The 22,881-nt window shown below is 42.1% G+C and overlaps 3 protein-coding genes across 7 annotated transcripts in view; 2 read left to right on the plus strand and 1 right to left on the minus strand.

Annotated features, from left to right (window-relative positions):
- brd4 (bromodomain containing 4) overlaps positions 1-5,042 on the plus strand; it is a 32,980-nt gene extending 27,938 nt beyond the window's left edge. For all 3 annotated transcript variants that reach the window (XM_083977477.1, XM_083977475.1, XM_083977476.1), the window contains exons 16-19: positions 523-653; positions 783-988; positions 1,786-2,092; positions 2,279-5,042. In XM_083977477.1, coding sequence (XP_083833603.1) covers positions 523-653; positions 783-988; positions 1,786-2,092; positions 2,279-2,347 — 713 coding nt within the window. In that variant the 3' untranslated portion in view covers positions 2,348-5,042. The remainder of the gene's footprint in view (positions 1-522; positions 654-782; positions 989-1,785; positions 2,093-2,278) is intronic.
- A 3,140-nt stretch (positions 5,043-8,182) lies between these two features.
- lpar2a (lysophosphatidic acid receptor 2a) lies at positions 8,183-11,371 on the plus strand (the record flags this gene model as incomplete). Its single annotated transcript, XM_083977001.1, has 4 exons — positions 8,183-8,277; positions 9,117-9,869; positions 10,431-10,693; positions 11,273-11,371. Exons 2-4 carry the CDS (start codon positions 9,119-9,121, stop codon positions 11,369-11,371), a joined length of 1,113 nt encoding a protein of 370 aa, XP_083833127.1. The 5' UTR covers positions 8,183-8,277; positions 9,117-9,118.
- A 243-nt stretch (positions 11,372-11,614) lies between these two features.
- pbx4 (pre-B-cell leukemia transcription factor 4) overlaps positions 11,615-22,881 on the minus strand; it is a 28,365-nt gene continuing 17,098 nt past the window's right edge. For 2 of the 3 annotated variants that reach the window (XM_083977656.1, XM_083977655.1), the window contains 6 exons: positions 21,612-21,856; positions 20,903-21,093; positions 20,615-20,750; positions 20,230-20,386; positions 16,553-16,639; positions 11,615-15,304 (listed from right to left, as the gene is read on the minus strand). In XM_083977656.1, coding sequence (XP_083833782.1) covers positions 16,596-16,639; positions 20,230-20,386; positions 20,615-20,750; positions 20,903-21,093; positions 21,612-21,856 — 773 coding nt within the window. In that variant the 3' untranslated portion in view covers positions 11,615-15,304; positions 16,553-16,595. Of the gene's footprint in view, positions 15,305-16,552; positions 16,640-17,665; positions 17,770-20,229; positions 20,387-20,614; positions 20,751-20,902; positions 21,094-21,611; positions 21,857-22,881 lie in introns of all 3 variants that reach the window. The other variant, XM_083977657.1, reaches the window with a different exon arrangement.

Consider the following 22,881-nt stretch of genomic DNA (forward strand, 5'->3'; position numbering starts at 1 on the left):
GATTTCTTGGTTTCCCTCATTAAAACTCATCAAATCTCATCAAATACACAATCCAGTTGTTTTCGAGGCAAATGCAGAGACTGCTTGCCGAGAAACTGCCCTCACAGGGACACACATCAGTGGTTTTCCATGAATTTACCTCGAAAACAACTCGGTCTCGTAACGTTCTGTTATTATCTCATAGCGTGGTGAATGTGCAGGTCACAACTTGTTCACAAGAGCGTTTTGGAGTTGTTGGATTGTGAGTTTGATGACTTTGATGAGGGAAACCAAGAAATCCCATGAGCCTCTATAGCATAGCTCTGAGCTGGTCTGCTTCCACTGTTCTAAAAATAGCTTGCACCGACAATTAAAGGTAACAAACCTACTGCTATGACTATAGGGATTATGGACATGGGCCAATTTGCCAAGATGTTGAACTATCCCTTTAAAAACACAAGCGATGAGGAGGCTGCGTAAGATACTGGTACCATTTTTGTGTGAATTTATGTTTGTGTTTTTGTATGTATTTATAATAAACAGATGTGAAGTCCATGGACAGCTCGCGACCTGTCATCCGCTCCTCTGAGCCAAGTGTGCCGCCCTCCTCTCTGCAAGAGAAGGAAAAATTCAAGCAGGAGTCCAAGACACCCATCGCCCCCAAAAAAGTACAGGTGGGTGTCACAGATACGTTCCGTTTTTGGCGTGTGAACTTTATGAGGTTGCACTCTTACACGACTTTTGACCTGCAAATGGCTGATCATCAATGTGGCAATCTTTCCTGTCTATGTGCATTTTTACAGGATGTGAAACTAAAGAATATGGGCTCATGGGCAAGCCTGGCACAGAAGTCCACATCTACGCCTTTATCTGCTGTGAAGTCATCAAGTGACAGTTTCGAGCAATTCCGCCGTGCTGCACGCGAGAAAGAGGAGAGGGAGAAAGCCCTGAAGGCCCAGGCTGAGCAGGCAGAGAAAGACCGGCTACGCAGAGAGCAGGACAAACTACGGTACGCTTGATGACTCACTGTGCAGTTATCAAAATGTGAAACTATTGATCTTTGAGTCTTTGTTATAAGAGGGAATTCACTGTCAAACTGATAAACAAGAAACTGATACTCAGTACACAATTCTTTAGAAATATGAAAACATGAGGTTCAGACTTTGCTGAAATCATATAATCACAGACTGAGCAGAGTCCCTACAGCCCAGAGAAATCAAAATACATTGCTCATGTAAAATCAACAATTAAGAGCTTTAAGAAATTTAAATATTACAGTAATAAATGTTTGCATAGGGAACATGTGACGCCTTGGACCATGAGGTGATGTAATGTACCCTCAAAAGAACAATATTGAAAGACTACAACAGCCATTCAAAACTGGCAATATGATAATTGATTAGAATTAATGGATTATAATTAATTATCCATGTGTGGTGTCAGTCCTATACAGATATCGGCTCTTCTTTGTGTCATCACAAAGATCTCAATTCTTTTATTTCAGAAGTGAAAACAAAAGTTTAGCTCATTGCAGTTGATTTTCAGAATCTCATTTCGCTGTAGTTTCCTTCAGCTAAAACCTGTGTTTATATCTGTCGGCTGGTTGTATCGCTGTATATCTGATCTTGGTGTTGGTGGCTTGTAGTCTATATTTAGCTCAGCCATTTTTCCTGCGAGACTTCCAGGATGTAGCTTCAAGAATATCTCTTACTCAGAGAAGACACCCCCCTCAGAGCGAGCCTGCTTTGAAAAAAAAAAAGTATTTGCTTTCACCTGGTGTAAATTATTGGCTTGGATGGTTTCCAGAGGTCGGGATGAAGAGGACGTCATGGAGCCGAGCAGACGGGTGCACGAGGAGCCGCGCAGGCGTCTGGAACAGCAGCAGCACATCCAAGCCCCTTCGCAACAGCAACAGCAACAACAGCAGCAGCAGCAGCAGCAGCAGCAGCAACAACAGCAGCAGCAGCAGCAGCAGCAGCAGGAGCCCCCGCCCACCACCATCCAGCAGCCTCCTCAGCCCCCCACACCGCCACAGCCCGCCGCACAGAACCCACTAGACCAACAGAGGGAGCTGGCCCGCCGCCGAGAGCAGGAGAGGAGGAGGCGAGAAGCGGTGAGATGATTGTTTAATGTGTTGCTAATGTCTATTTAACAGGACAGACGGGCACAGATCCAGAGCTCTGTTTCAAAAACAGCAGCAGCAGAAGTAGTCATCGTAATTGCATAAATTAGAAATTACACATCCTCAGGAGAAAACGATGCGAAAGAAAAATGCTCAGTTGTTCTTTTCTCTTTCCAGATGGCGGCAACTATCGACATGAATTTCCAAAGTGACTTAATGGCTATCTTTGAGGAGAACCTGTTTTGAAGAGAGGAGCAACTGAAACGTAACTGCAAAAAAAAAAAAAAAACAGACAAAGAAAAAAAAAAACACATGAAAACTTAAAAAAAAAAAAAAAAAAAAAAAAAACACGGATGATGTACACTTCCTCTAAAGTGAGATTTGGCAACCACACACACTACAGAGGGACATGTTCTGTCTGTAGATAATGACTGGCGCTCGGAGACTTTTTGAGTACAAACGCTGGACGGGGACGACACCGCTCACTTCGCCCCCTGTGGGTGGGACACACACAATACACACGGGGTGGGGGGAGAAGAAACTCTCACTGCTTTGGATGTAATTTCCTGGGAAATTTGGCATCGTCTCCACGGATATCTCTTCTTCGACGTGAGCGAAAGGACCCTCTGCCGGCACAATTGCCTTTGTCGCACTTGTTTCTAACGGGCGTGCGAGGGCGCAACAACAATTGCAAAGAGTAAAGACATCCCGATAACTATGAAAATGCTCTGATAATGTACTGACAGACTGCGCAGAGGTGTTTTGAAAACTGCCAGATGTCTGAGGTGATGAAGAGGACTGGTCTTTTATGTTTATTGTTTTGTTTTTGTTTTGTTTTAAGTGAACACATGAAATGAAATGGTTGTTGGAGGGGTCGGGGCGGGGTTTGGGGTGGGGCGGGGCGGGGTGGGGGGTTGCGTGGGGGCACGGGCAACTTCCATACTGTAAATCATGTATATTTCTCAGCAGAGAAGGTACACTTTGCCTTACACCTCTTTTCCTAAAACAGACCATTATGTTCTGTGGCCTGCACACGTGGACAAAACCAATAACATTTACAACCAGGAGTAGGAGCAGCGCAGATCTTTTTCATCATCTAGTATCTACTGTAAAGAAGTATTTTCTTATACTACAATAACTGTTTATTTTGGATCTCTCTCTTTTTTTTCCTTTTTCTTTTTTTCCTCTCTTTGAATCCTCACACCAACACACTCCGCCACTTCTGTCTATGCCAAACAACCCATGATCTTTTATGCTCAATTACTTGTCCTAAAACATGATAGGTAGCTAGTGAGAAGAAAAAAAACCCTGAATATATGCATTACCATAGTTCCAGCAAGTATTTTATCCAAGACTGGATCAGTTAACGTTTTCATCCTGCCTTGTATTTTATTTTTATTTTATTTTATTTTTTTGTTAATTTAAAGCCACAGCGGGAAATTGTTAGCAGAAAAAGAAAAGGTCCGGTCGTCTCTGAGCTTCAGTTGGAATATAATTTCACTACAAGTGTTGCACCATTCTTTGTACTTTTACACTTTTAGACATAATGTTGGAAATGTTCATATCATTGGCCTGTTAGCAACAGTCACACTACTGGATCGGTAAAAGAGGAGAGAAGATGAGGAGCCCCCCTCGCTGTTTCCCCCCCGTCGCCCTGCGTACGCTCTGATCTCATAAAGGTTTTGATCAAATATCAACTAGCAGAGCAGGGGATCAGCGAGAGGAGCGAGACAAACACTCACCACCTTCCTGCAGATGTTAACTTGAACCAGGTTAGTTAAAAAACAAAAACAAGAAAATAATAGCTGAAGGGATCGTAAAGGAGCTCCTAGTTAATTTTTGCATCAAATCGTCACCAAGGGCACACTGTCGACAATACAAAATAAAAAGACGAATGATTACAAAAATTACGAATCAGAAAACGCTGAAAAAAAGGAAAAAAAAACAGTTTTGGTTTCTATCTTTGTTCTTGTTGGATAATAGTGGATGTGAGTTATAATTCTGTTCTTGGAGACTTTGTTTGGACTGGGGATGGGCTGAAATCTGAATCATCTCGTCCTTTTCCACTCGTCTCTTATGGTGTTTTTCTCCAGTGCCTGTATTGTATTGCAATTCTCGTTGGGTTATATTACACTTTGAGGGAGGGGAGGGTTTAGAAAGAGGTGAGACGGGAATGGGTGGTGTAATATTTGAATGGGGAGGGAGATTTTTTGAAAGAGTTTGAGTAAAAAAAAAAACTACTAAAAAAAAAAAAAAAAAAAAGGAAAAGACAGCATTTTATATTTTACCCGTTGTCAATATTCGGGTTTTAAATTTAGTTTTAGCTGGACTTCTATGAGTGTACACACCTGACAACTACTTTCTCATTTTGTTCAATCAGCAGATTTTAGGTAGATATGTTTCAGCGTTGCCACACTAGCGCTTGAGTCTGGTTTGTGAGTGTGACTGTGTAAATTTGGACGGCTGTGTGACTGTGTTTTCTTGTTTTTGTTCTTTTTTTTTTTTTTTTAAGTGTGTGGTGCACGGAGGCATGTTCCACAGTGTAGATAAGCATTCTATTGAAGGGAGGCGAAGAAACAGATAAACAGTACTTCAGGAGAATTTGTTTTTGTGCTTAAGTCACCTTTTAATTTCTATGAAGTCCACCATATATGAATATATAATTTTTATTATTTAGACTGGTTTTGAATGGGTAAAAAAAAATAAAAATAAACCTTCATTCCTTTTTAGCCTTTTTTTCTTTTCTTTTCTTTTCACAGTAACTGTTGGACATAATGTGCCATGAGTTCTACAGAGAATGTGCTGACCCGCAGCTCAGCCCACAATTTGCTTTATTCAGGTATTTTATTTTGTGTTACATGTGTTCTGTTTTTTGGGGGTTTTTGTTCAGACATTTTCCTCGATTATCGTTTGGTATGTGAGTGGTCTATCAAGGTCTGCGATTAAGTCTGTTATGATCATTGAATAAACTCATCTCTTTTATAGAAAATAAAAAAATAAAAGAAACTTGTCTCTTGTAGTGTTTTAATCAGTTCATTAACTAAGTTTTCTTTTCTTTTTTTCACTTTTGCAACATTATGTTTGACACAGCCTCAGTGGATATTAGATACTCATGAGCTATTGACTGTAGAGGGAATTTGTAGTCGTAGTAGTGACGTTGAATTGTTTTCCTTGCCATTGATTCATTTCAAATTTTCTCTCTTTCCTCTGCATTGCCCCTGATTACTCATGCTTTTTTTTGTGTTCATACAGCCCTCATAGCCTGCACGTGACAAACGTTAAGTAAAGTTAAAGAAGGACTTCACCCTGTTGCTGTTATACTAAGTAAAGTTTAAAGGTGATTGAGGTTGCAGTGGGTCCAAAACTTCAGGGGCAGAAAATCAGATGCTGAGTTGTCCTGCTGTGCTTTGCCTCAGTGAGTGTCCTTGTTTACTTGCAGCCTGATTTATGCATTTGTTTTATCCATAGCAGTACAAAGACAAAGCTGATGAGACCTGACAAAACGTCAGAGGATGGACCTGTGAACTGACAGACTCTATCTTTATTAAATACAAGGTGAGCCACTCTGCCTCTTCCAAATATCGTTTTGTTTTGAACATATTATTATTAACATGTTATTATTAACGGTTTTTGTGCATTAAAAAGGTGATAACTCATTACAAAGTAGCGAATAGCAGCACTACATTAAATTTTTGGTAGTAAGTTTAATACTAAATAGGGCAAGATTAGTGTGATTATCAGAAATTATTGGGAACAAGTGGTTAATGTTGATTTAAAATATTGAACCTGCTAACTTCGGTCATACCTACGACAGATGTAACTGCAACCACAATCTCTATCACGAGAAGTTGGTGCCCTCTAGTGGCCTTAACGAGGAACTGCAATGCATTAAATGAGTAAAGCTCGCATCAATACAAATATAATAGAAACATTACTTCCGGTCATTTCAAAATAATGTGCTGAAACATTAACTCGGCGCAACAAATATTAATTAATTTATGTAGACACTAGATTCAGTTCATGTCATAAATAAAAACCTAAATGTGTTCATTATTAGCAGCATTAAAGGTGTACAGAAAAGAAAATTGAATTTGAGCCCACTTTGGGTCATAAAATTAATGTGATAACTCATCTTTCAGACGTTGTAGGCCAAACTTTGTGCAAAATTCTATTTTTGAGTAAATCCGGGCTGAAAGTGTGTATTTTTTTTTTCGCATTGGATAATGCAGGCGCACGGATTATACGTCAGCCTGTACACGATTCATCAGCCACTGATATTGGATCCGTCATCCGTCATTCAAACGTCTGAGACACGCACACACACACGGAGCTCGGGCTCGCCCCAAGCTTTGAATATCCCGCCCGCTCGATAACGACCAATCAAATTCGTTTTCCTCACTCGGGTAAACTCGTGTTGCAGCTCGTGACAACTCGGCGCGACAAACAGGACAAACGGCCGTTTCTGTACACCTTTAATTAAAAAGATAATTACCCAAGCTCTGGGGTACTTGGGTGTAAAAGCCCAGAATATTAAAATGTGCTGTTGTAGTTCCCACTTGTGACCACAGGAGGCAGCAACTCAACATGGCGGAGCTCAATTCAACTGTTGCTTTATTTTCGTTCATAACTCTTCATAGAAATATTAAGCTAACACGGGTTATGATAACATTTCAGTTTAATGGAGGAATTGTAAGTGTAATGCCGTGGATTTTCACCATTTTATGATTAATGTCACTGTGAAGAAGATGTGAAAATCGCCGTTTAGTAACTTAGTAAGTAGCCTCTCCAAGCTAACAGCTAGCTAACTGCTCCGACCTGCCCGCCGACGACGGTTACGGTTACTACATTTCTGCCAATACGGTAAAACAATTTACAAAATATACATAACATAGTCGTTATATTATACCAGTATTGTTTGTTATAATTTGAAACTGTTCGCTCCTGTCGGTACTTTCATTTGAAAGCACTCTTCGGAAATGTCAGCGTTATGTTTTGGCTGCATTGACGCTAACTTGATGCACTGCAGTTCACCACTGTGGCCACTAGAGGGCAGAAACAATATTCACACAGGTAATGAATACTCTAACGTTACTGGTATTATTTCTGTTTTGTACCTTTCTCTAGTTGGTAATTTATTTATTATAAACTCTATTCTTTTAGTGCACTATTGCTGTCCATCATTGCGAACAGTGGAGGACACAAGGTGGATAAAGATAAACTTCTGTATCTGTATTACTCTCAATTGGATAGGAGTGGTGAGTTGTTCAAGATTGCGATATTGATATCTCTATGCAATTGTGGCTTGTGGTGATCAGACTGTGGGCTTTGAATAGACTGAGGTCTTCTTTTTTTGCACGACATTTCCAGTCAATGCGTTCAAAAATAATAAAACCGAAAGAAGCAATGTGCCATTTACCATTTACATACGCAAACCACTGACTGTAACCACTCGTAGTGGTGTTGGAAAGTTATCAGTCCATGTCTGGATTATTGCCTCTGAAAAGGTCGAATTGAATCTCTAAGTCCAAAGTCGCGTTTTGCCTAATAAATATCCTGCTGCCTTCACGTGCTCCTCCTAAATTACGCTAATTGGACTGATTCTGTTAAAATTCGCATGGCAGGCAGATGTATTTATTTATTTTATATATAGCCTATTTCTTATTTATACTTTATAATCACAGCTTTGAAAACACGACTATTGATTATTTCATCGTTTGCTTCCCTCATAGACTGGTAGTGTTTGGTGTTTCTGTGTCCTCATACAGAGTTCAATTTAAAAAAAAAAAAAAAAAAAAAGTGATCAAATCACACTTTATGCAACGCCTCAGATGTGGCCCAAATTTGAACGAGGTGCAACACAAATGCATAAACTCCCTCCTCCCTGCTCCCTCCTATGCAATGACCCTATAGGCAAAATGACGACAGTGTGCTTGTGTTTTCCGACATTCCAGGCTGTACGTGGAGGCACCACCGCTACCTGTCGGTGTGGTGCAGCTGATCTGAGTGACAGTAATTTCGGAAGCGCCTTCCTGGAGCCGCGGCGCCGCGTTTAGGGGACAGACGGACACACACACCGGAGAGGAAAAAACAACCTTTGGACGTTTGCACCTAAATGGCAGCCAGGAGCACCGGGGTCACGTCACAGCAGTCTGGATGGAGGAGACCCTGAAGCGGTGGTAAGGTTTCAACACATGATTAATATTAAGTTTAAATTGAAATCAACACGAGTTTCAGTTAAGCAGATGGTTATCTAGCGTTAGTATCAATTTCACTCATCTCTGTGCATTTGTTACAGGGCGCCAAACCAGCAAAGTGTCTCCTATTGTTGTCTTGGAAAGAAAGGGAAACTTGTTTTTAAATAGTTTTATATGTGTGTAGATTTTAGTGTAGGTTTTTCCAGAGGGGCTGTTGATTTATACCACTGTTAACTTTGGGCTTTTGTAAATTAACCTGGATAAAAGTAGCAAAACTAACCACTTTAAGGTCACCACCTACATCTTTTCTCCTTTAAAAAAAAAAAAAACATTTTAATTCAAGTGCTTTTCAATTATTTCTCTGTGTTTTCCCTACTTTCTGTTTTCTCTAATCACCATGGGCACAGAAAAAGACTCAGACTCATCTGTCACGTACTGTACTTCTGAAGTTAAAATCTTTTCTGCACTGGAGGATTATCTGTGTCTGCATCTGCATGGTGCCCGGGCCAACTGACGTGTGTTGATGCTGACAACTGTGTAGAGACAAAGCAACTAAATGCATTTTCAACATATTTCAGATGAGAGCTTGGAAATGTTAAAATGTTCCAAATCTAAAGTTTTTACAGCGTTCAGTTTTTGAAAAGCATCATTTGACTGATGTGGGTGAATAATAGTTATGTTTTCTTTTCATGGTGAATAGTGAATATGTACTGGAGTGGAAATCCTGTTGAACAAACACAGTGTTGTATGTTGTGCGTTGGTGCGCTTGTTGATGTTGATGACAGGTAAATATGCTGAACTTCCTGTTCTGTGTTTTACAGTCATGGACTTGGAGAGCAGCGTGTCGAATATCTGCTACTACGACCATAACGTCACCTTCTTCTACGACCACGCGGAGAAGAAAATCAGCGAGAAATGGACGGCGCGGGACTACATCGTGATCGGACTGGGCTTGACCGTGTGTCTCATCGTCGTCCTGGCCAACCTGCTGGTGATGGTGGCCATCTTCGTGAACCGTCGCTTCCACTTCCCCATCTACTATCTCCTGGCCAACATGGCCGCGGCGGACCTGTTCGCCGGCGTCGCCTACGCCAACCTGATGCTGAACACCGGCCCCTGGACCGCCAGCCTCACTAAGGAGCAGTGGTACATCCGCAACGCCCTGATCGACATCAGCCTCACGGCCTCGGTGGCCAACCTGCTGGCCGTGGCCGTGGAGCGCCACCAGACCGTCCTGACCATGCAGCTGCACAGCACCATGTCCAAGCGGCGGGTGGTGCTGCTCATCGTCTGCATCTGGGCCGTGGGCACCGCCATGGGCCTCGTGCCCTCCAAGTTTTGGAACTGCGAGTGTAATCTGTCGGACTGCTCCACCGTGGCTCCTCTCTACAGCCGCCGCTTCCTCATCTTCTGGGCAGTTCTTAACTTGCTCACTTTCTTCATCATGGTGGCCATGTACACTCGTATCTTCATCTATGTGAGATACAAGATCCAGTACGTGTCTCAGCACACCTGCGACATGCAGCACAGGCAGACTATTATCAACCTGATGAAGACTATCTCCATGGTTCTGGGTAAGACATAACAACTTGTGACCGCTTTTGCACATGAACATTTATTTGTGTGGAGGTGTCGAGACGTTGATGTTTGTTCACGGCCAAAAAAAACAGCCTTTACCTAAATTGAACTCATCATTTTGCACGAAAAGGAAACTGATTTATTTTCCTTTATGAAAGTGTCCATACGTGATTTACTTTGATGTGCTGTAGCTCAGAGACACCAGAGTTTCCTCTCTGCTGCCTCTCACTTCCTCCGCAAACTTGTTCTGCAGCTTTGGTGTCGTTTTGCGTCTGTCCTTGTCAGATCACTGCATGTTGTTTAGTTTAGTGACACAGATTGACAGGAATGTCCAGAGTGAGACGGTGAAATTGAGACCGTATTTCTCCTCCACAATCCACTCCTTTGATTACTCAGGTGGCTCGTTTCCTGGTGGCAGTTGAACGTAATATTGCCCAATCAAGGTGCAAATATAACCCAGCATAACTGAACTTTGAGATCAGTGTCAAGTTACACCTGGTGCTTCGGTGGAACTGAGTTTTATTATTGTTGACTCGTTTCTGCTTTCATAAATACAGGTGCCTTCGTCATCTGCTGGACGCCCGGCCTCATCATTCTCCTACTGGATGGACTTCTGGGTAAAAACAGTCGAGCCAACATCTTTGAGAAATACTGTTTGGTGGTGGCCGAGTGTAACTCTCTGGTCAACCCCATCATCTACTCCCTACGAGACGAAGAGATGCGCATGACGTTCAAGAGGATCCTGTGCTGTCTGTGCTGGAGAGACGACGCTCAGCAGAGGGAGCCGGTACCTCTGGAGATCGACTCGCCTCTTTCACAGGTGCCGCCTCTAGATGGAGAGTTGATATGAATAAAGCAAAAACTACTCCACAAAGGGCTGGAGTGGCTGTTTTTGTTCCAACCAATCGAGAATGCACAGTTTGACAACCGTCTGAAGACTGAGATCAGCTGATTAATTGGAACAAAAATCTGCCGTCACATGGCCCACTGTCGAATAGTTTGAACATGCCCGATAGAAACGCTGCTGACGCTCCCGAAGCACTTATCAAACATCTGCTCCTATAGTAACAGTACCTGTTATCTAGATTAACATAAAACAAAGTCCTGCTATCCTGTCAGAGTTTTTGGCTTGTGTGTGTGTTATGCTTACTGGACCGATGCACTGACAGGTTTCAAGAGAAACCAATCTGAGAAGTGAAATGAAACATTTACTGGTACTTGGGACAAGAAGGAACCTGAAAACTCCTCCTTGAATTCTATTTTTTGTTTTGTTGAACCCAGAGCAAAGACTGCATTTCCTGTTCAGTGACTTGTTTTTTTAAGAGCCAATCAATTGTTTCTTGAATTTATCTCTTGAATCTTTTTTTGTCCAGCTCATTAGACTGTGTTTTCTCCATAGGAAACTGTTGTCTGTGTCCAGAAGTCAGATGACCAGCAGTTGTATTCGCCTCAGGACACCAACAGTAAAGAAGACAGCTGGACAGTGCCGGGGGTGTGATGGCTGCAGGCCTGAGATTTAAAAAAACAACTCATACGTTTTTTTTTTTACTGTTATCTAACCAGGATGCGTGATGTAAAATGTAAAAAAAAAAAAAAATTGCTGGACATCAGCAAACACCCGTTAAACTACCTCTCTTCCATGTTTGCTTTTGTAAGATTAGATGCATTGATTAAAAAGATGAAAATTCCTCAGTTTTTCTCTCTTTTTCCACGAGGCTGACAGATTCACATGTTACCGTCAGATGGTGCAATCTCTCCTTTTATTACATTTGACTATCACAAGAGCATTTGTGACAAATTATAAAATGATACACTCCTAAATTCTGAAATCAAATACTGAAAAAAAATCACACTAAATCATTTTATTAATTTTCTAATAAGAACACTACAATTTGTCATATTCTTCCTTTTTGTTTTACTCTTTCTAGAACAATTCTAAAGTTGAGGTATAAAAGGAGTTCATACAGACTGACAAGTCTGAAAACAGTGGGGGTTATATACAAGAGAAATGGAAAGACAGAGGTAGAGAGAGGGGTAAATACAAGGAAAAGAGGGGAGATACAAATATACTAATAAAAACAAAGAAATCAAAAAAGGTTTAGAGGAGACATTTGATGCTGTGGAAGTCATTTAGTCACTTCAGGATCAAAACAAGAGTTAAACAAAAACAAAAAATACAGACTAAAATTAAGTTCTGTATTTTAGAAGAGCATCCGCTGCTTTGCAACAAGGGGCTCTTGCAAAACTGCTGGGTTAGCACATCATGTGGCACACGCTGCTAGAGCTCAGTGTACAACTAACACATAGACATGCACGTCTGGTTCACTTCCTGTTTCACACTGACACAAATTTTATACCAAGTCACCATTTACCTGTTAGTCAAATTAATCTGGGATTATATTTCCATAAAGCAGGAAACGTGTGTCATGGCATTTAGCCGACATAGGGGGATCAATTTGAAGCTCTCAGCACTTGAATTTTAAAGCCTCTTCCTATGCATCTGTCTGATTTTAAAAGGAATCTGCCACTCCATAATCAGGAATTTCTGATATCATGGAATAATTTGAGCAGCATTCAAATGAGATTTGGGAATAAATTAGGCACAAAAATGGGTGAATATTTGGAAATAGTGACTGTATAACTGAGGGAGCGTGGGAAATGTTCAGAAAAAAGGTGTGAAGGGATCAACATGGCAGAATATACCAAATAACGTCCATTGCAGAACCTCAATTGATACACGCATCTTTCCACAGCACCAAGTGTTACGCCTCTAAACCGTACATTGCCACCCGGTTATGTAACAAAAGACCTAAATAATATTCAAAATTGATACAGAGTTATCGTGAATTCTGCGGCACAAAGGCCGGAAATAAAACTGGCATCTCAACCAAACATCAAAGTTTATAAAAGGAAAAAAAAAAATACTGAAACATTACACAAACTGTACAGTGACATCCATTACAACAGGTAGAAAAAGGGGAGGGGTCATGATAATTTGGTGTGGCGATAAACGTTATTCATAAGATACAGTCGTATGAACTGCGATGAGTAACAAAACAAGTAATTAAATGTGGGATATCACATGTGACCAAGCTTACAAGCTCAAGTTTTGTTCTGTAACATATGGTTCAACAAAGTCTTGACTGACACTTAAATATTCATAAGGCTTTACCTTACTATCAAAATGCTTTTGTTATTCACATAACAGTTAATGTATAAAATGGTTCCAAAGAATGAAAATCCCCAAAAAAACGCTGCAAGGTTTGTCTTAAACACAAGTTAATTGTTTTACTACACCCAGTGCTGCCTCTTTTTTTGGTAACAGAGGAGAGAGAGAAGCCCTTGCCCAATTGGCCACAGAAGTAAAAACAAGAACTCAAGTTGTGGTTTTATCAGAAGATATTAAAAGATGGGTAAAGGGGGAGAGCAAAACCGTGATGCTCACAATCAAAATTACAGGTCTGATATGACAGTCCTCACTCCACCCACCCTCCCATGAAGCCCCATAACAAAAAACAAAACAAAAACCCCAAAAATGAAATCAACTTGAGGCATGACAACACCACACAAGAGAGACACAGATACAAATATAATTCCCTCCTCGCCTCGAACTGAAATGGTGGCTGTGCACCAACTTTAGAGAGACACAGAGTAGCATTATTACATTGCTGAACGTGGTATTTTTGGTTTTTGGTACAACAGAAGGTTGTAGCGTGTTGCCTCGGGCTCACAAGCTTAAACGTGTCAAGATGGGGGGGAGGAGATCTCGGTTGAACCCCACCTGCTGCTGTCATTGGCTGGTGGAAGCACCCAGTGTCTATAATGCTTACAAAGGTCGGAGGGCACCAGCCAGTTTGACTAAGACATCCCAAGAAGACTGTACACACGCCCACACAGAGACACACACATCATAGTAATACATGATGCACTTTTTCCTTTTTGGTCTGACTGTAATAATTATACCCTTTATTTTTTTTTTTTGTTAATAAAAACAAAGCTAAAAACTCGGAAGGTTAAATGAAAACAATAATATCACGCCTAGAAGTCCTACATGCATGGAAGACAGTCACGTTTCTAAATTCATGTCACGTTTGTCCCAATAACACATCGATGCCCCACAATCTTTCCACCCTCCTCCTAACGTCATTTAGATGCTTTATTGAGCTCATTTTTGGTGGTGGCTGGTGCATTCTTGGTGAAACAGCATTAGAAAATAGCCTACAATCAAATAAACTAGTGGACAGAAAGCAAGAAGTAAAGTCTACAAGCCATCTACCAACACCCTCTATTGGTTAGCAACAAAAAGGGCTATTAGTTACATCCACTCAACCAAAGATATTCTCCTCTCTCTGCCCTTTCATCCTCTCCTCCTCGCCAGCCCTATTATCACCTGTCCTGCCTGCTTAAGAACAGTGATCCCCTTACCTACCTTTTTACAGGTAGAGACACCCATAACAAGGATGCTAACTTTTGTGCTTGACACATCTTTTATGTCAGCTTACCATGAAAACGACTGAAAAGTAGTAGGGTGTGTGCGCGCATGTGTGTGTGTGTGTGTTTATGGAAGGGGAGTGCATGCATGCACCTCTGCGCATGTCTCGATTATTCACTTGGAAATCTCCAACAGAATGAAATATCAAGCTGTAAAGGACTGGAAGAAGATACAACAGCGTCTTGTGTGTAGAGTTGGCAGAGGGGTGATCTCGGAGGAACGGATGTGTTGACAACTACTGGGGCAGCACTTTGGTACGAGCAAGGTGAGCAGAGCTCCCTGGTGATCTGTATCAACAACGGTTTGGCTGTCAAATTGCCAAGGCTTCAAGAAGATACAGGCAATCACAAACAGTTTTCCAAAGCAAAGGGTTGAGTGCAGAGGTCAACAGCACATGGACAAGCTGTGTGAGTACTGTGTGAAGTTAACGTGCATATACACATAATGTACAGACATCGTGATCATCTACACAGCTGGGTCCGTGTGTTTTTGTTTTTTCAAAAAGTCCATGATAGTAAAGATGTTTTCTATCGGTCTCGGTATCAGTGAGCTCCTTCCTCTTTTCATTCTGAGTTGTGGAGCCTCGAGCACTGAAGTGGAGCTTTGGGGGTGGAGGGGAGAACTCCTCCTAACTACTGTTCGGCTGTCCTGTGGTCCAGCACAGTGTGTGTTTATGAAATGCAAACACAGCCTTGTGTGTGGCTGTCTGGTGGTGGAGAGACGAGGGTATACTGAAGAACGGTGGTGGTGGTGGTGGGGGGGCGGAGGGGGGTGGAGGGGGGCAGAGGATGGTAGTCAGAGCAGACCTCAGTGGGAATGAAGTGATGGCAGGGAGAGAGAGCCACCGGATCAGTTGGAGGTGTCGGAGTGGACGCTGCCAGGAGGACCGGGAGGGGAGGTGACCGAGGGGGGGTTGGTGGTGTCCTGCCAGCTGTTAGCCTGCAAAACAAAACAAAGAGAAGGGGAAAGCGTGAACAGTGAACAATCAACTATATATTCAGTTGGATGTCCAACCAAACAATGTCAGCTCACTAGTTGAAACCAAAACTACCAATTCTCAGAACTTATTATCTCATAATCAAGCTTCCTCCTGACTCACTGATGTGAAATCGGCGTCGACTACGTGACGTGATAAGGCACTTTCTCATGAAAACAAGCGAGAACTCTCACCATGTCATTTTGCCGCCGTGTAAAAATCAGTTGCTCAGACTTACTGGTAATTGTTCACCACGCCCGCATGACGTCAAAACATCATCACAACCATTCTTAACGAACCTATCATTAGGGCGAAGTAAAAAATTCCTTCAGCTGAACTGTAATTTACCTCCAAGCTAAAACCTGCTGTAGGTTTAACTGACATGTCTCTGTGAGCATTTGTTTGTTGACTTTTAGATGCCAAAGGTTACAACTGGCCTTAATTTGTTGTGTGCACCTGTGGTATCAACAGCATGTAACAAATGGTGGTGGAAGTTCCTGGATCTTTCTTTTTTCAGGAACTAATAGATTTTTGTGAACCATTGTGGTCTGCATTTCCATGGAGGAGATTATGCAAATCATTAGTTTTAAAATTACACATACGTATAAGATTAGACATGGTGAAAAACCCGGATTAATAAGTCTCAACAGTAAAAAAAAAATGATACGGCTTGGCAGCTGATAACTGCAATATATTAATCCCTATTTTCACCGGCCGACCAGCCGACAGAGAGACTGAGATGACCTGTCTGCCTCGGCCGTCTTACGACAGACCTCCGCTGCGGTGGAGGCTCCCACTCCTCAGCACACGGCTCTGGCAACATCCTGTTTTGGTCATGTTTCAGTGTTAAAAGTCTTTCGGCCTACGTGTTATCAGTATTACGCTACAACGAAATTGAGATAATAACTTCTTTCTCACACGGTCTTGTGAATATGATATCCTATATGGTTTTTTTCATATTTATGGTAGAAAACCATCAACGAATCTGCATAAAAAACAAAACAGCGGGCTTGCAGCTGAAATTGAAGTGAGTACTCATCCAGTCGGAGATGTTCAGTATGCATACCCCACCCAAAGGTCCCTAACTTTTTAGTAAACTGTATGATTGTACGTTAGTTATTTATCTGAATGACGTACAATATGAAGCAGGTATTGTGACTAACTCCATGCTCCTATCACCTACACCACAGGGCCTTTAAGTCCCTACTCACATCCAGGCGATGAGGGGTGTAGAGGCCACTACCCGACAGCTCCTCATAGCCGCCCGTCAGGTGTGTAGCACGGTGCAGGGTATCCACCTGTCAGAGACAAAACACACCACAAAATTTCAACACAGTCTTTAACACAACCAACAAAATGAATCATGATGCTACCAGCAGCTACAGACTGAACATGGGGGTAAAAGCATCCACACACCTCTATTGCATGTATCAGTACCAGTCTCTATTAGTCATGACCGATTTCCTGTTAATGTGTTACGTCATTTAGTCCTTTTGTTAAAGATGATGGTTCACCTGAAACTTAATGACTCACCGTTACACTATTTCCACTGTATATTAAACAGAAGTTAAGGCAGGTGCTTTTTTTATTGTTAAACTATTTGTGGTCATGTAGTGCGTAACAGCAGGAATGTGTGGATGCTTCCAGGACAACAAAACTATTACTATTACTATTAACAGACAACAAAAACAAGGACAGTTCAGTCTGAGGACATCTCTGTCTACACAGGTAGAGGGGTGAATATACGGAGATACGGGATGGAGGAATGTTTGGAGGAGCAGGGAAAGAGGACAAAATACAGGAGGCCAGCCTGAAGGGTTGGTGGTGCATGATGATGTATAAAAATGGAGAAAATGGCCATTGACCCGAGGGTCTGTTGGTTCAATCCCCAGCGCTGGTTTAGGCCAATATCTCACACAGCTCTAAAACTGACAAATACAAGATTGCCCAGGAAGACCGTGAAGCCCTTTAACAGGTGTAGGAGTTTCTGCACCAAGACTGATTCTGTACTTCCTTTAGAAAGCGACTATGTGTCCAAGTAATTACAGAAGGGTGCGTCGTAAGTCAACTCTCAAGACCTTGAATCAGACTGACGTTACTTCGTTTGAGTGAAGCCATGCTCACTGTGCAGAGCGTAGAGGTTTGTGTGCACTTGTGTTGGGGAAGGAGCTGACGGGGTCAAAGGTAAAGTCAGGATGGGATCTGGGATCTGAGGAGAGGTCGGGGTCAAAAGGAGCTATGCAAAGGGGGTGGGTGTCCAAGGACTCTGGGTGGCTGGGGTTTACGGCAAAGAGGTCAACTCTGCAGCTGTCCTCAGTGCGTACCTGCGGCTGCAGCGAGGGGGCGATGTTGAGACCCTCCCCGTTGAGAGAACGCAGGCTGAGGTAGGCGTCGCCTGTGTGAGACAAACTGTATGACCCTGGTGACCCTGCAGGCAATATATATATAAATATATAAATATAGCCAATATCCAATCAGCCCCACCACAGCGCCCTGGGGTCAAAAGGTCACCGCTGGTCGTGGACATCGACCAGCGGCACAGACTTAATTTTCAGCTTCAATATGAGGGTCACTGTCCTCGGCTTATTCTGAAGAAGCCATTTTATAAGATGGAAGCAGAGTTTCTCCTCAGCACAGATGCTCAGCAGCTGCACACGCCAACTTTTGTGTGTCAGTTAGGAAATAAAAAACAATGCAGTTGTAATATTTGCAAACATCTGCAAACCTTTTATAACTGCAAAAAGCATTTTTAGCCATCGTAGTGTCACACTTCCAGTTTTTCTAGAGCTGGTGATGATGTTTGTCCATCACCTTGGGCTACAGTTCAGCGAAGGACAGGTGGAGCGAGGCAGAAGTGGGGGATGGAGACCTTTCATTTTAAGGCTTTTTAAAGGTTATACTCTACTTAAAACAACCTGCTGCTCCTCAGAGTGAAGGAAAGCTGCTTTCCCACGCAAACATATGCTTCTCCTTTGAAACCACGTGTAAATGTTTCACCACGTGAGAAAACTGTTGTAGGAAGTCTAAATATGTGACAGTTTTGACAACGTGGGACATAAAATTTCATAGTTCAACTATATCAACTTTAACACTTTTATTTGTTTATTGGGTGTATTCAGTATAATATTAAAGAGAGAAGAAAACTTAGATTTATTATGGCACAAAATGTCAATATCAATTGATTAGTTTTGTGATATGATAGCTACTTGCATTCTCCGTTCTAATTACTGATTTCACCATCAGTGTTTAAAATAAAGAAATCTCGTTCAATATTTTGATGAAATACAGACTATGATTTGATCTTAAACGGTTCTGACTTCATCCAGTCTCTTGTGGCTTCGATAACTGATAAAAAAACAAACACCTTTTACCGGCAGCTTCATGTACCAGCGTTAAATTTAGTCACTCTAAAATAGGGCCTAACAACACAGCTGGTCAGCATTTATTTTTGAGCAAATCGAAACTATTAAAAAAGGGGAAAGACTAAATGCATCAAAGCATGTGAACGATCACCTACCTGGTCCATTCTGCTTCCTTAGCAAATTGGGGTTACTACATTTTTACTATATGCTGTGTGTTGCATTGTTTAAAAATAAGACTAGACTAGATTACTGGAATATCAACGGCAATTAAACAAGCACATAAATACATTATGGGATGATCTTCAGAGAGAAAATGTAAAAGATGGACAGGAAGTGTTTGACGTTTACATGAAGCATCACAACAGTCCAAAGTTACTTGTTTCAAAAAGCATCTAGCTCACTAAGAATAGCACAGGATGAATGCAAGCAAAACACAAGGCTGCCCACACTGCACAAACCAAATGAGCAACAACTTGAAGGTTTTAACTCTAAGATGAAGTTTTTGAAGTTTTGGCTTGTAAATATAAGACAGTCAAATGCTTTCTTATAAAGTAATAGAGAATAGTTGGAACACCCAAGAAAAAAAACTAACAACAAAAGCGTCAATGTCACCATTTCGTTTATCTATAGATCCTTACGTCATGACCGAAATGACTTTATTTTAATTTACGTTCACTAAACACTTTGGTAGGAACACCAGTAAACCTGCTCATTGATGCAATAATTCAATTCAATGTTATAGCAGCACAGTCAGGTCAGGAGCTTCAGATAAACTTCAGAGTGTAGAAACACATGAGCTCAGGGACTTGATATTTGGTGCTGGATGGGTTGGTTTGAGTATTTATGAAAGTAATAATCTCCTCGGATTTTCACACACATCGATCACTTGAGTTTTTAATAATAATGGTGTGAAAAACAAAAAAACATCTGGTGAGTGCTTGTTCTCCAGATGGTCAGAGGAGAAAGGCCCGACTGGCAAGGCTCTGGTAACTCGGATAACCACTCTGTTACAACTGGGGAGCAGAAAATCATCTCAGAATGCAAAACACATCAAATCTTGAGGCGGATGAGCTACAAAAGTAAAAGACTGCCGGGTTCTGCTCCTGTCAGCCAAGAATAGAAACCTGAGGCTGACAGTAGATAGTGGAGGCTGGAAAAACATAGTCTGGTCTCATGAATCTCAGTTTTTACTTAGAAATAGTTACCCAGCGTTAGTATGGTGTTCCTAATAAAGTGCTTGGTGAGTAAATGCAAGAAAAGTGGACAGTTAACAGTTGTAAGGGCTGAAAATCAAGCCTTGTGCAAAATAAATACGTTCAAATCATTTCACATTGTTCTGAACAGACACATTTGTTGTGCAGTGTGGGTTTTACTTTGGGCAATGAAGTCAAGAAATGACACAGCCATTGTGCGGTTCTTTTGGGTTATGTACTGTTTAAAAATACAAGCGTATGCATGGAGAGGAAGTGGTGCGTGTTAATGAAAGTAGAAGGGTTTGTGGGAGGATGACATGGGACACGTGGTACCTGAGTTGGGTGTTGCTGGAGAGTTAGCCTGGCTAGCCTGCGCCGACACATTGGCAGCATCCACCGCTGTTTTAACTGCGTAGAGGTTTGCTTCCTCCTGGAACTTACCAATGTTCTTCTTGTAGCGTATTCTCTTGTTGCCAAACCAATTAGAGACCTGAAGGACAGAGAGATGTCAGATATTCGAATGCATTGCAGTGCAGTGCTGTTTACTTGTAGCAGTGGCAGAAAACAGGAAAAAACTAATTAAACCCCTTGTAAAAAAATAAAAAAAAAGGAACTGAATCTGACGGTGAAACAGAAAGATGAAGCTGTAAACCAAAATCTCCCCATCTTCTATAAAAGCAGCTACAGTCCTGGATAATGACAAGTGTTAGCAATTCACCTGAGACACAGTGATCCCACACTTTTTGGCCAGTTCCTCCTTTGCTTCCTCACTGGGGTAAGGGTTAGATAGGTGGGAGTAGAAATACTCGTTCAGCACTTCTGTCGCCTGCTTGTTGAAATTGCGCCTCTTACGTCTGACACACAGAGAGCAGAGATAATGAGCCAAGTGCAGGGAAAATACATGTCTGACACAACAGAATCGGTCGAGCTTCAGTCCTCAAGAAAATAACCAATCATCTACACACACACACAGAGAACAATACACGCCCGACACAGACAGACAGACCTGGCGTCAAGGAAGCGTGAGCGCAGAATCATGACGGCCTCGCAGGTGCTCTGTTTGAGCTGCATCTGAATGGAGCTGAACTTGCGGTGGATGATGGCCACCATGCGCTCAATCTCCTTGGGAGAGATGGGCCGTGTGCGAGACTGCTCTCTCAGCAGGTTCATTACATGGTTGGTGAACTCACTGCAGGCCTGCACCCAGGATAGAGAAGACAGGGGGAGAAAAAAGGAGTTCAATGGCATCGTAAAAAGACAGTACAAGCGCCGACTCTGTCCAGTGATGTGACACGTGATGATCATGTGTGAGCCTCGGCTTTCTGACTCCTCCGCTGATCAGCTGCCCTCCTCTTTGCTAAGAAAAATAGTCTAATATTAGATCATGTGATTACTAGTCGTATTTCAGCCATAACATAGAGTCTACAGTTTCCAAACACCAGGGAAGGGAGCCATAAACGATCAATGAGAGTGGAGGGCAGAACAGAACTTGATATCAATGCCTATTCATATCAAATACAAATGTATAACATGGAAAAAGAAGTAAGCAGCATGGTTGGGCTGAAAACATTAGGGCCATATTTTAACAGTTAAAATCTACCGTACGTTTCCTTCTATTTTGCACTGACTAATTGACTCTTCTGACTTATTGATTTCATTTTAGCATCCATTACAATATTTATGGATGACAGTTCACGTTCAGGCGCCGCCCTCACCTGCTCATACTTCTCCAGCTCAGAGTGATATATCTGGCGGATCTGGGCGAGCTTGGCTCTGTAGTCCGAGTGTTCGATGCTGCTGTCGGTGGGTGAGCCTCCTGCTGCCGCTGCAGCCGCAGCCGCCGCAGCCGATCCTCCTCCCTTCTCTGGGCCTGACACGCCCTCTGCTAGCAGCATGTTGTCCAACCGCATGATCTGGGGATCTGGGGGGTCCTCCTCCTGTACGCCTCGTATACTCAGCACTGACCGGGAGGAAAGAAAAGAAAAGACGCACGGGAATTAGGAACGAAAAATTTGTATTAAACAATCTGAGAAAACCTGTTGGTTAAAAAAGTTGTGAAAAACAGGACACATCACACACTTCCCCCCTTTTAGGGAAAGACCACTTCTACGGGCTAATACTGTGGGTTCTGGAGTGCATATGAAAAAGTTTTATCACTGCTAAAATTCAAATAAGTGCAACCCTGTCAAAACCCGGTTGAGTTTCTCCCCTGAGTCATTGCTACGAGCGCCTGGCTGAATTCTCAATGAGCCTGAGCTTCTTCATAATCAACAGCAGAGGGCAGTGTGGCCCCTCAGTGGCAACCTGCCAGAGATAAGGGCATGAGGCATGGGACCAGTAATGGGAGTGCATGTGCTGTCACTATGAGCCCCAGTGGCCATAAGTATAGTTATCAGTCGCTGCTCTCCACCACTGTATTATACCAGGACCTCTGTCAGCCTGCAGCCATGCTCTCATCTCTCTCTCTTCCCCCCTCTCTCTCTCTCTCTCACACACACACACACACACACACATTTACACCACACATACACACACACTCCCTCACAGATACCACTTTGTTACAGAAAAGTTTTAAGTACAGACAACCATCTTTTCTTCAAAGCCTTAAGCGTTTAACTCTCAACTAAATTCCCTATTGTCCCTTTTGCTTCTCAATCATTCAACTTCAGAAAGTAGAAAAAGAAATTTAGCAAATAATCTGCCCGACACACTGGATTGTTGTACTAACAGTTCGATTTATTTTCTAAAAGGTTATTACTGCTCCAGTACACTACAATGTGTCACTTGTGAAGGTGTACTGTAAAGCCACTTAGCACTAATTTCTACTTTTCCTGTATTCATTTCAAAAAGTCATTTTTAAACATTATCTAGTAAAGTCGCACCATGTGAGCGCTTAATTAATACATCATAATAGTTTTTAATTCCACTAATCAAATTTAGCAATTGCCAGAAAACAGCAGCAGCTGTTTTAATCAATTCCTCCAT

This window comes from Trachurus trachurus, assembly GCF_905171665.1.
Source record: "Trachurus trachurus genome assembly, chromosome: 8".
NCBI lineage: Eukaryota > Metazoa > Chordata > Actinopteri > Carangiformes > Carangidae > Trachurus > Trachurus trachurus.